Source organism: Gossypium raimondii, chromosome 7 (assembly GCF_025698545.1).
Source record: "Gossypium raimondii isolate GPD5lz chromosome 7, ASM2569854v1, whole genome shotgun sequence".
Lineage (NCBI taxonomy): Eukaryota > Viridiplantae > Streptophyta > Magnoliopsida > Malvales > Malvaceae > Gossypium > Gossypium raimondii.
The window spans coordinates 51041985-51056600 of record NC_068571.1 but is presented as its reverse complement, the minus strand read 5'-3'; the positions used below and the strand labels follow the sequence as shown (position 1 = coordinate 51056600).

The 14616-nt window shown below is 29.9% G+C and overlaps 1 protein-coding gene across 1 annotated transcript; it reads left to right on the top strand.

The window, feature by feature from the left end:
- The first annotated feature begins 9440 nt into the window (after window positions 1-9440).
- Window positions 9441-12996, top strand: LOC105762682 (leucine-rich repeat receptor-like serine/threonine-protein kinase SKM1). The gene is made up of 3 exons (XM_012580549.2): window positions 9441-9588; window positions 9813-12411; window positions 12496-12996. Exons 2-3 carry the CDS (start codon window positions 9861-9863, stop codon window positions 12861-12863), a joined length of 2919 nt encoding a protein of 972 aa, XP_012436003.2. The 5' UTR covers window positions 9441-9588; window positions 9813-9860; the 3' UTR covers window positions 12864-12996.
- The last annotated feature ends 1620 nt before the right edge of the window (window positions 12997-14616 follow it).

The window sequence follows — 14616 nt, the reverse complement described above, 5'->3', positions numbered from 1 at the left end:
TAATATAATATACATATATATATATATAATTTTGACCAATAAATAATAAATAAATATAGTTAAAATTTTATTTAAAGAATTTAATTGAAGAATTTAATTTATTAGTAATAGTAGTAGTTGTTGTTGAGTAAAATGAAGGCTTAAATGCCAAAAAAAAACTTCTAAAATGATTAAAATCAATAAAATCCTTCAAATCATGAATTGCATTCAATTAAACTCTCGAAATATAAGTTTATTGTCAAAGCTTTTGATGGACTGTTAAGTGATGGTGTGATTGCTAATATGGTAGCTTAATTAAAATTTTTTATTTTACGAGAGCTTGATTGATTTTTAATTATTTTGTGAGGCGTTTTAGCATTTAACCTAAAATTTATTTTTAAAAATTAGATAAATTATAAAAATAGGAATTCATTAAAAACAGAAAATTATGTAAGTTTTATTAAATTTATTTTAAAATAAGTAAAATAATTATAAATTTATAAAATAGGAATTATTAAAAATAAAAAATATAAAAAAATTGTATTAAAGTATTAAAAAATAAAAACGAGTTATAAAAATTATATATATTTTTTTATTTCTTAGGTTCGAAGCATTTGATTTTAGTAATATAAAAAAATGAGAGCTTGAAGTCTAATGATGATGGAATGTGTGTAAGGTAGTAAGTGGGGGGTTTGAGCAGCAATGAATTTAATGTTTAGTGACTTAAGGTAAGTGATGGATAATTATTTTGGTTGAAGAGAGGAGATGCAAAGGAAGTTAATAAGGACAGACCAATATTTGATATAAGGCAATGTATGACGAAAAAACGAGTATTAATTTTTTAATATTTTATAAATATTAATAATTTTATAATCTTTCAAAATTTTATGTTTTTACAATGTTTAATAATTTATAATATATTTTTAATGATTTTGGAAAATTTTCTATACTTTCTGTAATATTTTAAAAATTATAATATGTTAGCTTTGATGTCTCAAGCTTTTGATATAACAACATTTAAGATAAATTTTATTTATATTTCTTAAGTCATTTGGTGAAAATAATTATTGGAAGTTTTGTTAAACATTTCAAAAACTGGTAAAAGTACTAGAAAATATGTTTTAAATGCATTTTAAATTATCGAAATGTTTTTGAGTCAATCCGAAATGTATCGATACAAGTCCACTTCTACCCATACATCTTGTGAGTTATGTCGATACAAGTCTGTCTACGATACTTCTAATAGCTAGAAATTATCCCCAACTGTTATAAACAGTCACAAATTTTTCTCTTGTTATATATGCATATCAAGAACACTCCAATATACAAAACATGAACATCCAAACATATAAAAATCAAGAAAAAAGTCTCAATTTATTCTATTTCTCATTTTCTATCCCCTAACATAATATGTTAATCATTTCTATTAATTTTAATAAATTATATATTTATAATTTTACTAATTTTAAATATTTTTGTCTACGTTACCTACCACATAATCATTCTTTATGTTAACCTCCATGTCAATTGTCACGTCACCATTTAATGGCTTATTAAGAGATTTGATAAAAAATATATGTTAAATAGCTCAATTAGTATAATTTATAATTCAAATAGTTCAATTGGATTTTTTATTAGATATTTGTTTGATTATTTTAATTATTTTATGATTTCTTTTTTACATTTAAGCATAAAATGAATAAAACTAATTTAGAAAATGGGGGTAAAATTGTCTAAAATGTAACATTAGTATTGAGGTTTCTCCTAGGGGTGTGCATAATTCGGGTAAAACCGAAAAAATTCGGTTAATCGACCGAATTTGGTTAATCGGTCGGTTAACATAATTTTTTCGGTCGGGGGTCGGTTAATTTTTTTATGATTTTTCAGTTCGGTTCGGTTAACGGTTAAAAATTTTGGAAGGTCGGTTAATTCGGTTATAACTATTTCGGGTCGGTTAACCGAATGCACACCCCTAATTTCTCCATATAACGTTGGCACTATTTCTAACGTCATTGTATTTGTAGCGGTCTTTTCATGTGCTTCACAAATTTATTAAAAATATGAAAATTTTGATTTCGATAAAAAACAATATTTTATTTAAAAAAATAAAGTTGTCATTGATGATTTTTTAGTTACGTGTGATTGGAATATTATAAAATTATTTTAAAAAGTGAAATTGGAAAAAAGGTAACTTTGGGTCTATGTTAAAGTTTAAAAAAAATTTAAGTTTGAGAATCAATTATGTGCGAAGAAGGTTTTAGCACTCTCACGATGCACAAAATTAATACCTTATTAGACATGTGTATTAATTTTCAAAATACAAATAAAATAATATTTAAAATAATGTAATACCTAATAATATGTTAAAATAAAAACAAAGATGAATTTAAATGAAACAATATTTAAGAAAGATTCTAAGGATTAAAAAGCAAAAAAAAAAAACCAAAATACTTATTAATAAAGATAATCTTACATTTTATAAACTAAATACATGTAATTAAGTTAAATATGATCAATCATCATATCATGCTATATTACATTATATTATTCTATACCATACTTAAAACCCTAAATTAAATTAATGGTACAAATTAATGACATGTGAATTCAATTAAGAAATGATTAAAAATTATTTTCTACAGAATAAGTTATACTATTATTATAAAAGAGTTTTTTTATATATATATTTTATATAAAATTATTAAAACCTACATTAAGAGAGTTGTACCATTTCAAACAAATTTTTATTTGGTTCTTACATGAATTTTTAATAAATATATACTTTTTATATATTTTTCACCACCAAGTCTAGTTATTACTTAAAGTCCCTAATAAAGTTAAGATGTGAAATGATACAAAGTAAATTATATTATTATTATGATGATGGTTTTTGTCTTTTATTGTTACATAAAATTGATAAAAACTCACCCACTAAACCTCGAACCCGAACACGCTACAAATTTTAAACTTTTAAATTTACTATTTCAACCAAAATTTTATTTAATTCTTACATAAACTTTTGACAAATATATTTTATACAAAATTTTCATCCACAACGTGAGTGTGCTAGAATCTAATTATTATTAGGTCTTTGATTAAGTTAGTATCACGAGTAAGCCAAGCATAAACTTAATTAGAAAATACTTAAAATTTATTTATTTTAACAAGTAATAAATATTACATGAGGGTGTTTTATATTTTCATACATTTATATAGACCATAATAAATCCAACGGCATTAGTGCCGTTGAAAGTTCAATTTTATCATTTTCACCCAAAATCTCATTAATTTCTTTTGTATAATTTTGTTCATTAATATAATATTCTTTTTCATTCATTATCAAGGTTGTTTGAATAATATTGGACTGGCTGATGGGATAGAAAATTGATCGTGGTATTAATTTGAAAAAATTCGTTGAACTGATTGTCTCGAAAATAGATGCGGAACGATTAAATTAAAATTTAATGATTATTTAATTAAATGAAAATCGAAATTCCTTTTTCTTATTTTGGGTTTTCAATTGTCCACAAAGAATACTTGGGCCTTGATTAGAATGATGACGGGCTTTTGTAATTTTTATCATTCCACTCTCAACTCGACTGCTTGTTTTGTCCCGTCCAAAAGGATACATAGGGATTAGTGAAGAAAGTGTAGAATAAGTGGGGGGTTCATATTCATAATTGCTTGATGGTCCCCAAATTCTCAAATCCCCAAATTAAGGTGAAAAATTAAGCAAAGGGTTAGGTTGATTGCAAAATCTCACATCCAACATGAAGAGCACACGTGAGATAGATATCAACTTTAGGGTTTAAAAGCCTTAATCATGGACCAACCTTTCCATAAACAGTTGAAAGCTTTTAGTCATTTGATTGGACCATTCCTCTAAATATTCAAATTTGTGTGTCCACCATGAAAATGACATTGATTAAGCTAAGCTAAGATTAAATAACAATTAAGCTTACTAATAGTAACCCTAAGTGAATTTCTAGTTATACGAATAAAATCCATCTAAAATTAAGAAACTAAGAGAATAAATAAATAAATTGATTACGTAACTCATATTTATTTTATATGTCTATCGAGTCTTGTCCAAAAAGTAAAGATTGCGCAATTTAATATTTCTTCTTACATTTACCTGTCTTATTTAAAGAGGAACCTGTCATGATTTAATAATATAATATGCGAGTTAATATTTTCTCACTCTTCATGTTGCAACCTTATTCCTATATAATTCTCTAGACTTACAAACGGATCGAATCAGTTTATTTATAAAACAATACGCACTCAAAACAAGTTATTCTTCTAATGACCGATACAATGCTCTCTCAAACTTGGTATAATTGAGCATATTAATGAAAATCAAGTTCAGAATTTGGTCTCTTTGAGTGCATATACACATAAGAATGGTGCAGGCATATTCTTGGTGAAAGCTAGGTAGCTTCATTGTCATTCCAGGCCAACTCTCAACTCAAATCACCAAACGGGAAGGTTTCATTGATGGGTGTTTGATCAGCTGCCATGTGACCCTCATTTTGGTTCATCCATCTCTAACTAATAATCCAACTTACAATCAATTAATAATGTTTGCGGGTGGACCTTTACGCCCAACATTTGTGGATCACAATGCAATAAAATAAATAACTTTGTGAAAAGGGAAAGTAGGATATCCAACTTCTCTACTATTGGTCTTCTTATTTTAGCCAAAGTAATGTTAAAGTTTAAAGCTTGGTCATAATTTTCTGGACCACTATTTAAGAACATGAAACCCTACAACAATATAATTTTGTTTTTAAAGAGGATTTAGACCCTTGTTCTAGGGATATGGGTCGATTCACATCATGTATGCTTCATTTAGATCAACTATTATAAAAAAAAATTAGTTAAATTTATTATTAAATATTTAAATATTACGAATTTTATAAGTATAAATAGGAATAATAAGTTAAAAATAAAAAATAAATTACTTATGCAACCTTATAAATATTTACTGATTATTGTATTATTTGAGTTTGATATATTTTTTAATTGAATTAGTATTTATCAATTGACCGACGTCAAACTCACTTAAAAGTTCTATTATAGTATTTGATTATGTCACATTTATGACGTGGTTGAAAAATTCATGTAACAGATTTTTTTAAAAAAATTGATATAATAATAAAATATGACTTTAGTGGAAATGGTAAAGTTAGTTATTATCGAGAGGAACAACTACAATTTCGAATATGGATTGTAAAACAAATATGAAAAATACAAAAAAACGTTGAGTTATTAAAATTATAATGTTCGAGTTCAAATTTCATCATATGCAGATATTTTTCTAAGCCCGAAAATAAAATTACTCTCAAAATAATATTTATTGGTTTGTAAAATAAAAATCTTTAATAAAATTTTCACTGAGTTGGGTAAAAATATTAAATATCAGGACAGAGAGATTTTAATGAAAAAGTATAAGGTAAAAGGTGATGATATTAATTAGTATAAGTACAAAATTAGAGCACTAAGCCTAGTTTTGGCTCATTGTTATGAATGCTCTTCACAGATTAAGCACAAATTAACTTTCTAAGCTTCCTGACTTGGAAGGGCACAAAGTGACTAGAATGGTGTCTGTATAGGCATTGCAACCTGTTTCTTCTGTTTTTTTAACCAAAAAAACTTTCTAATTTTTAAAATTTAAAATTTAAAATTAAGAAAATTTAAAAATATAAGTGAATTATTAAAATTTATAATTAAAAGTAATGAAAAGTCAACACCTCTAAAATTAAAATTGTTATATCCCCGCACCTCGAACAAACTCCCCAAACTCTTATTCATTGTGTTTGACCTTTTAGTGCAACTCCTCAAAAATATCCCTTAAAAGAACTCCTCGAACCCCAAGTTATATGAGGGCCTATCTAAACATTATTTATGACACCAATTGTCACATCTCATCCAAAATGATTGACAACATGTTCAATTGCCACCCTAACCATCCTACTTAGATCTACCATGAGAGATCGATTGACTTATCCACCTATAATTGCCTATAGCATGATAATACATGACATCTCGAGATCCTAACTTGAAGCATATAAACCATAACTCCGACGTAAGAAAAGGAGAGAATTATATAAAATAAATCAAATAAATTAAAGATGAAGAAGGGTAGAAGAGGTATTGTAAATGAGTGACTAATAAATAAGGAGAGAATTAATATTTTTAAAGTTAGATTTTAAATTCGAATATTGTGGATAATAACATTAACTTTTTTTAATTATATTTAAAAATTTGACTGAATTTATTTTTAATTTAATCGGGATATAATGTAATTAATAAAAATAAAAATAGGGAAAGAAAAGGACGAGGTTGTAAAACCCTAGAAAATGGAAGCTATAAAGCATGCCTGCCGGGACCACACGCTGTATATTCCTTTCAGTAAAAAGATTGTCGCCGATGGGGTCTCCCTTAAAAGCCAAAATGCCACAGTTTTGAAGATGGATCGCACCACCATTTTTGTCTAACCATACCTTATGTAAAGACATTAAACTTTTTCCCTTTTATTCTTTGCTTTCTAATATTTTCTCTCTCTTTTTTATTTAATTTTTTTAAGAAAAAAGTGAGTGATATAAATGAATTAATAATTTGTTTGTGACAAAATGAAAAATATATAAAATTACAAAATTCAATTTATGAAATGACACAATTTTAAAATACTGCATCATTTTATATTTAACGAATTTAAATTTAAAGATTAATTAAGAAGATAATCATGATTTTAACTAATGTTGATAAAAAGTTTAGAGATAAAAGTAAAATAAAATTACGAAATTTAAGAATTAAATGTTTACTTTAACCATACTTAATATTTCATGATTTTCTTAAAAAATTTAATACAGCGGTCCAATTGTTTACTTTTTCGTTCCACTAAATTTATCGATTTTGTGCTTTGACATTTTGTGGCTTTCTTATTTAAATAATATAAAAAATAAAATTAATAATTGAAATGACATGTACATTAGATTATTTACTAAATCAATATATTTAATTTAATATTAAAATAAAGTGATTTTATGAGTAAAATCATAAATTAATGACTTATTTAACTACAAAAATAGGTTAAAAGTTTGTTTAAACACAATATAGTGAGTTGAAAAGGAATAAATAATAATAATAAATAAGGAGAACTTACAAGGCAATTAGCCACATTTAAGGTTTGGTGCCGCTACATTGTCACGCGTCACCCTTCTACATTTTTTCCAGCAGCCACTCAAAATGAAAAAAATTGCATATCGAATCCCTAAATACTTTAAATCATTACATTTCAGTCTGGTACTATCAATTTAACCGGCGGTACCAGTAAAACCATACCATTTTGGTAAATAATCTTATGGGCATATCATTTCAGTTATTAATTTTATTTTTTGTATTATTTAAGTAAAAAAGCCACATTTTGTTATTTAAAATTTATTAACGACAAAAATTAATTACTTAAAACATTTAAGATAATTGAAGTGAAAATTTAATATTTCAATACTTATTGAGTAAATTAATTAAGTTACTAATACATATATTCATAAATCAAATTATCTGTCCAGATAAATTAGCTAAATATGTCAGAAAAAATATTAATTGATAAAATGGGTCGATTTTTTTGAAATTGAAGGAAATAAACCGTTTTTGAAGAGTTGGGCGCGCTTTCTACAAGTTAGTTGGACGCGTTTTCCTGCTAATATGTTAGGGAAAATGTGCCCAGCTAAACACATTTTCTTTGTAATTATCGAAAAAAATGTCTAGTTGAACGCGTATTTCCTAACGTGTCAGTAGGAAAGCTCACTTAGCTGGACGTGCTCTTTCTAAAAATGACCTATTTCCCTAATTAAAAAAAAATTGATCTATTTTATCAATAAATGTTTTATTTTCGATATATTCAGCTGGTTTATCCTGTGAACTTTAAACTTTTTACAGCATTAGATAAAAATAGTAAATGATTTAAGTTACTTAAGCTTTTGTTTCTTTACCCTTCTCAACATATTTCCTCTATATCCACATCTTCTATTTTAAAAAACACAACACTTTGAGTCATTAAAATATGTAAATTGTTATATTTTATAAAAATTATAATATAATAATAAATTTAACTCTTAATATTTACGTGTTTTCTTAATTTGATCATTATTATTTTTAACTAAATTTGGCTTAAATTTTTTTAAAAGAGTTAGATTTAACCATCAACCTTCCAAAAAATATTGAATTATTAGTTTTAAAATTTGTGGCTAATACCTACTTTTTAATGTGCCTGCACTCGTTGTTCCAATAAATACATCCAAAATAAAGAAAAATAAATCACCCAAACATTAATTTTAAAACAATCTAATATTTCCTTTCTCACGAGTATCAAATAACCAACAAATTTGAATTTTTTACGTTCAATTAATTTTAGGTTAAAATTTAATGGGTAAGTGGAGTTAGGGTTCATCGTTTTCAATTTTTATTTCTTTATTTCCAGGGACGAATCTTTCTTTTTCTTAGGTTAATGTAAAAAAAAAAAAGAGTTATTTATTTTAAAGTCCTACATTTAGTCAATCATAATTCGTCACGTGTATAAGAATTTTGTAATTTTTTAAATTTTCATGTCATATCTAAATACTTATAATATATAAATGCCATGTCAGCATCATTACTGACATGTCATCATAAATCGAGAAATCATTTGTCATGTTATCCATTTGGATGATTTTCGTTAGAAATGTGAACAGATTCATCAATTTGCTTACATTTAGGAAATATAGGGATCTAATTGCTCTGTATTTTAGTGGAGGGACTTCTCTGCTCTCCTTATAATAACATAGGAACTGGCAGGATACTTTCACCAATAAAATAATATATTGAAAAGAAAGGGGAAATTTTCAATTCAATCCTTGTACACATTTTTTTTTTGACAAAAATACTTAGAGAATTCTAAATCCATATGTTGACTGTGGATTTGAGTTTATTAAATTTTTTTATGGGCCCGGCCCGACCCGGCCCGACCCGGCCCATGAGCACCTCTAGTTCTCACCTCAAATCGTCAATCGTAATGTCGATTTGGGATTCTCATGCACAATCCATATTAATTGGGTAAATAATATTTTTTTCATATTATTTCGAAAAAAAACATGTCTGCTATATTGTTTAAATTTGATTATTTTTTTAAGAATTAATTATCAAATTAAAAAAAAAAAACAGAAAAAGGATATCATTAAACACGAGCTCATAAAATAAAGGCAAAAGAGAAAGAAAAATTTGATGAAAGCTTTTCAAGGGATACAAAATTCTAATCACAAAGAGTATGATCATCTAACTCTGAAATCAGTCAAAAAAGATGATTTTGGTAATACCCGACAAAATCAGAGGCTTTTCCAACATCTGTCCCTGTTTCAACCTGTTGGTGTTCAGACATTATTCAACCAGCTGCATTCTCCTAATTATCCCTCAATTCAATCACCATCTATTTATACACACTCATTTTCCCACACCCTCCTTACCATCTTCACTTCCCTACTTTTAAACCCAATATTTTTCCTCCTCCTCTTCTCTTTTAAATCCATTAAATCTCTGAGATTTATACTTTAATCTAATGGTTATCTTTAGGTAAGATGCTATTTTGGAGCAAAGAAAAAAAAATGTACTGCTTTCATGTGATGCATGTTCTTCATTCATTCACAATCATATCGTTTCCAGTTGTACCTACAAATTATTTATACCGTTAAAATGATTGTTGGTTATGAGTATAGGTTCATGCACACTCATTTTATATATATATACATGTATGTATGTATTAATTCTTTCTTTAATTTCTTGCCTTTGTCGAGCAGCTTGGGATCTCGTGGAGGCAGTTTCAAAACCCCGAAAACATAATAGAAATGGCCAACAAGAAAGGAGCTAATGCAGTCGTGTTGTTCGTGTTTATGTTCTTGATCAATTTTGTTGTGTCTGAATCCCACAATGGTAGAGAACTTGAACTTCTTTTGTCTTTCAAGTCTTCAATAGTCCACGACCCTTCTGGTTTTTTATCAAACTGGGATCCTTCAGCCACCACCTTTTGTCAATGGCATGGCATCACTTGTAATAACCTGTCCCATGTTGAAACACTCGATCTTTCAGCTAAAAACTTGTCTGGGATTTTAGTTTCTTCGTCGGTTTTCAATTTACCTTTCGTTAAAACCTTCAATCTCTCAAACAATCACTTGTATGGTGAAATCCCACCAGACATCTTTTTTGCCAACTCTTCACTTCGGTACCTTAACCTTAGTAATAATAATTTCAGTGGCCATATCCCAAATGGTTTCATTTCGGGTCTTGTGATTTTGGATCTTTCAAACAATATGTTTTCCGGGAAAATCCCGAGGGAAATCGGATTATTTTCCGGTTTAAAGTTTCTTGACCTTGGTGGGAATGTTTTACTTGGGAAAATTCCTATCTCGATATCCAACATTACCACTTTGAAGTACTTGACTTTGGCTTCCAATGAATTGGTCGGTTCAATTCCACAAGAAATAGGCAAAATGAAGAGTTTGAAATGGATATACTTGGGGTACAACAATCTCAGTGGTGAAATTCCAAAAGAAATAGGTGTTTTAACATGCTTGAATCATCTTGATCTTGTTTACAATAACCTCACAGGTCAAATCCCATCTTCCATTGGTAACCTTAAAGATCTTAACTATCTTTTCCTTTACCAAAATAAGCTTACGGGATCGATCCCAAACTCCATTTTCGGCCTTAAAAAGCTTGTTTCTCTTGATCTTAGTGATAATTCATTATCCGGTGAGATACCGGAACTCGTAGCTCAACTTCGAAACTTGGAGATTCTCCATCTTTTCGGGAATCGATTTTCGGGTCGAATCCCAAATGCTTTAACTTCATTACCTAATCTTCAAGTTCTTCAACTTTGGTCCAACAGATTTTCAGGTCAAATTCCACAAAGTCTTGGAAGATATAATAATCTCACCGTTGTTGATCTTTCCACCAACAATCTCTCCGGTCGAATACCGGACGGACTTTGCAGCTCCGGTTGTCTTTTTAAGCTCATTCTTTTCTCGAATTCACTTGAAGGTGAGATTCCAAGGAATTTGAGCACTTGCACCAGTTTGCAACGAGTTAGGCTCCAAAACAACCGTCTTGTAGGTGAATTGTCCTTTACAAAGCTGCCATTAGTGTACTTCTTGGATGTCTCGAACAACAATCTTTCCGGCAACATCGGAGAGCAAAACTGGGATATGCCGTCGCTTGAGATGTTGAGTTTGGCCGGAAACAGGTTTTCAGGCAAGTTGTTGCCTCATTTATTGAATGCACCGAAGATTGAGTTCTTGGATTTGTCGGGAAATGAATTTTCAGGTACCATTAATCCACGTTTTGGGACCTTAACGGAGTTAATGCAATTAAGCTTAAGTGAAAACAAGCTGAGTGGTGAAATCCCGGAGGATTTATCTTCATGCAAGAAGCTTGTACGTTTAGATTTAAGCCATAATCAACTCAGTGGTCAAATTCCATCTGGCTTAGCCGACATGCCGGTCCTTGGTCATCTTGACTTGTCGGGGAACCGGTTATCCGGTGAAATACCGGCAAAGTTGGGACAAATTGAATCATTGGTTCAAGTGAATATCTCTTACAACCATTTAACTGGTGCTTTACCATCCACCGGGGCTTTTCTAGCTATAAAGGAAAGTGCGGTTGCCGGTAATGATCTTTGCGGCGGCGACACCACGAGCGGTTTACCGCCATGCAAGAAGCTTAAGAATCGAGCCAATTGGTGGCCCTTTATGGCTTGTTCTTTCGCCGGTTTACTGTTGCTTGTCATTACTGGGTTTGGATTTTTGTTCATGAGAGGAAGGAACAATTTGGAGCCTAAAAGAGTTGAAAATGGAGACGGATCGATGTGGGAATTACAGTTCTTTGATCCCAAGGTTTCGAAATCTGTAACAATGGATGATATCACACTTGCTTTGAAAGAATCAAATGTTATTTCTAGATGCAAGGAAGGCGTTTCATTTAAAGGGAAGTCCGTTTCAAATGATTTGCAAATCGTCGTCAAAGAAATGCACCATGTCAGTTCATTTCCGGCGAGTTTTTGGTCTGAAATCACAGAATTCGGCAAGCTTCAGCATCCGAATATCGTGAAATTAATCGGAAAATGCCGGTCGGACAAGGGTGCGTATTTGGTTTACGAGTACGTTGAAGGGAAACTTTTAAGCGAAATCCTTGGCAACTTAAGCTGGGAGAGGCGGTGGAAAATTGCTATCGGGACTGCGAAAGCTCTACGTTTTTTGCACTCTCGTTGTTCGCCGAGTGTACTCGTCGGAGACATGTCGCCGGAGAGAATTATCATCGATGCAAAAGATGAACCTCGGCTACAATTCATCTTCCCTTTCGTTGACAACCAGCCCTTCCTTCCTTCCTCCTACGTTGCACCAGGTAAAATCATGTATCACGTTGGTGGAGTTAAAGTCTCTAACATTATCACGTGAACATTTTGCTAATGTTTTTTTTTTTTGGCAGAAGCTAGAGAGAATAAAAAAATGAATGAAAAGAGTGACATATATGGAATGGGTCTGATTTTAATAGAACTATTAACGGGAAAAACTCCGGCAGATGCTGAATTTAAAGTGCAATATTCAAGCATGGTGGAGTGGGCTCGTTATTGCTACTCAGATTGTCATCTTGATATGTGGGTTGATCCTGTTATTAAAAGCCAAGCATCCATCAACAACCAGAACCAGATCGTTGCCGCCATGAATTTAGCTCTCCATTGTACGGCCGGCGACCCCACTGCTCGGCCGTGCGCGGCTGATGTATTCGAAACCTTAAAATCTGCTTTCAGAACAAGTTCTTGTCTCCCAAGCTTAAACTTTAGTTCGCCTGTTTAGGGTTGAATTCCTAATAATATAGCATGATTTTGTTCAGAAATTTTATTTTATTTTTGTTCTACGCACCTGGGTTTCTACTGTTTCTTTTGTCACTCAAATGTTTTGTTTGATGGTATGAATATACTTTTTACTACTGAGTGTAAAAAAATGTAGATTAACTAATTAAATGCCATTATATGAATTAATTACACTTTTCCTTTTCTTTTATTGTTTAGAGAGATGGTGTAAATCTTTGAAGATCTTGTTTTACTTGCCTATCTCTTCGATTATTGCATTACTCATGATTGTGACTCATTCACTAAGTTGCTTTTTCTTTTTATATTTTATGTTAGTTTTATGGTTATTTATTTTAACAATGTGTTATATTATTTAAGTTATTCGTAAATATTTAGTGAGTTGTTTTGGTAAATAATGCGCTCAAAATAAATGAGGTGGCTTAACATACAATTAATCTATACAATTTTTTCTTTATTTTTTGTGTCCCCTTTGGATGAAAACCCAAATATTTACACTGCCGACTCCCTCTAATTTTTCCCCTATATTCCGTCTTGTCTCATCATGATGAGCTCTATTTTCCACAGCACAGTATCTCTGCATGCTGTCGGAATGTGACATAGATTTGGTGCAACAACCCCAGCAAAAACCGAGCTTAAACTTATTCACTTCCACGTTTGTAATTATCAATTGTTGACTATAAGCTTAATCCTCAAATCGGTTTTTCATTTGCCTAATCTATGTTAAATTTTATGGTTTAGTTATTTAATTTTAAAAAGTTATAAGTTTATTATTATATGTGTTCAAAAGTTTTTATTTAAATTAATATATTATTTAAATTATTATTGTATGGTTATTTTTATTCGCATCGTTTGTACCAATCGAAATTTTTTTTAATTTTTTTTACAGTTTAATTTTTTCATAAAATAATTTTAAATGTTATAAATTCACAAACTAAAATTTAAATAATATTTTCTCTAATCTCGATACTAACTGTTAGATAAATTTGATTCTAAAATATGTTCTACTCATAACAGTAAAATATTAAACTTTTTAAACAATAAAAAAGGTCAATTGGATAGATCCAGGAATTGCAATCTAGTTCCACCAATGAATATCTCTATACCAAAAGTTAAAATTTATTACAAAATTCATAAGCCAATTTGGTAGATTTATCTAATTACCATTAAGACAGTTTGAATCTCATCATTTATTATATACAAGATTTGGTAATGGAGGCTACAGGTGGTTTACATTGTAGTATTGCTGAGAGTACTAGGGAAGCTGAGTTGAGACTTAGGCAGAGTTTCAGTAGAGGACCTCTCTTTAGTCCTAGATTATTGTCTCCCTGCATTTACCCCCATATGAGATTTCCTTCCTGATCTGGCTGGCGACCTGTCTATAGTCCATCAATTCTTCTTATCACAAACTCTTGATCTCACATCGATACTCATGATCTCTCAACTTGAGGAATTCAACTCTTCTGCTTCACTGTGCCTTTTCATAGAGGTAATATGGCTTATCTGGTTTGTGTTTCGTAAAAGCATACCTCAAATGCTTATGATCTACCCTTGCTATGAAAGCTTGAATGACCCATTCATTCGTTAGGCCTTTGATGCTCATAATGGCTATGTTTAATCGATGTATATAATATTACAGGCGTTCATTGTCATTTGTCTCACAACCTACAAGGCCGTGGGTTTCTTAGTGCAACCTCGTTCGCTGAGAAGTGTCCCACAAATTTTTGTGCTAGTTTTTC

Coding starts and splice junctions, on each gene's coding strand:
- LOC105762682 (XM_012580549.2), top strand. CDS start 9,861: ATGGCCAACAAGAAAGGAGCTAATGCAGTCGTGTTGTTCGTGTTTATG. Junction 12,412..12,495: donor TTCCTCCTACGTTGCACCAG/GTAAAATCATGT, acceptor TTTTTTTGGCAG/AAGCTAGAGAGAATAAAAAA.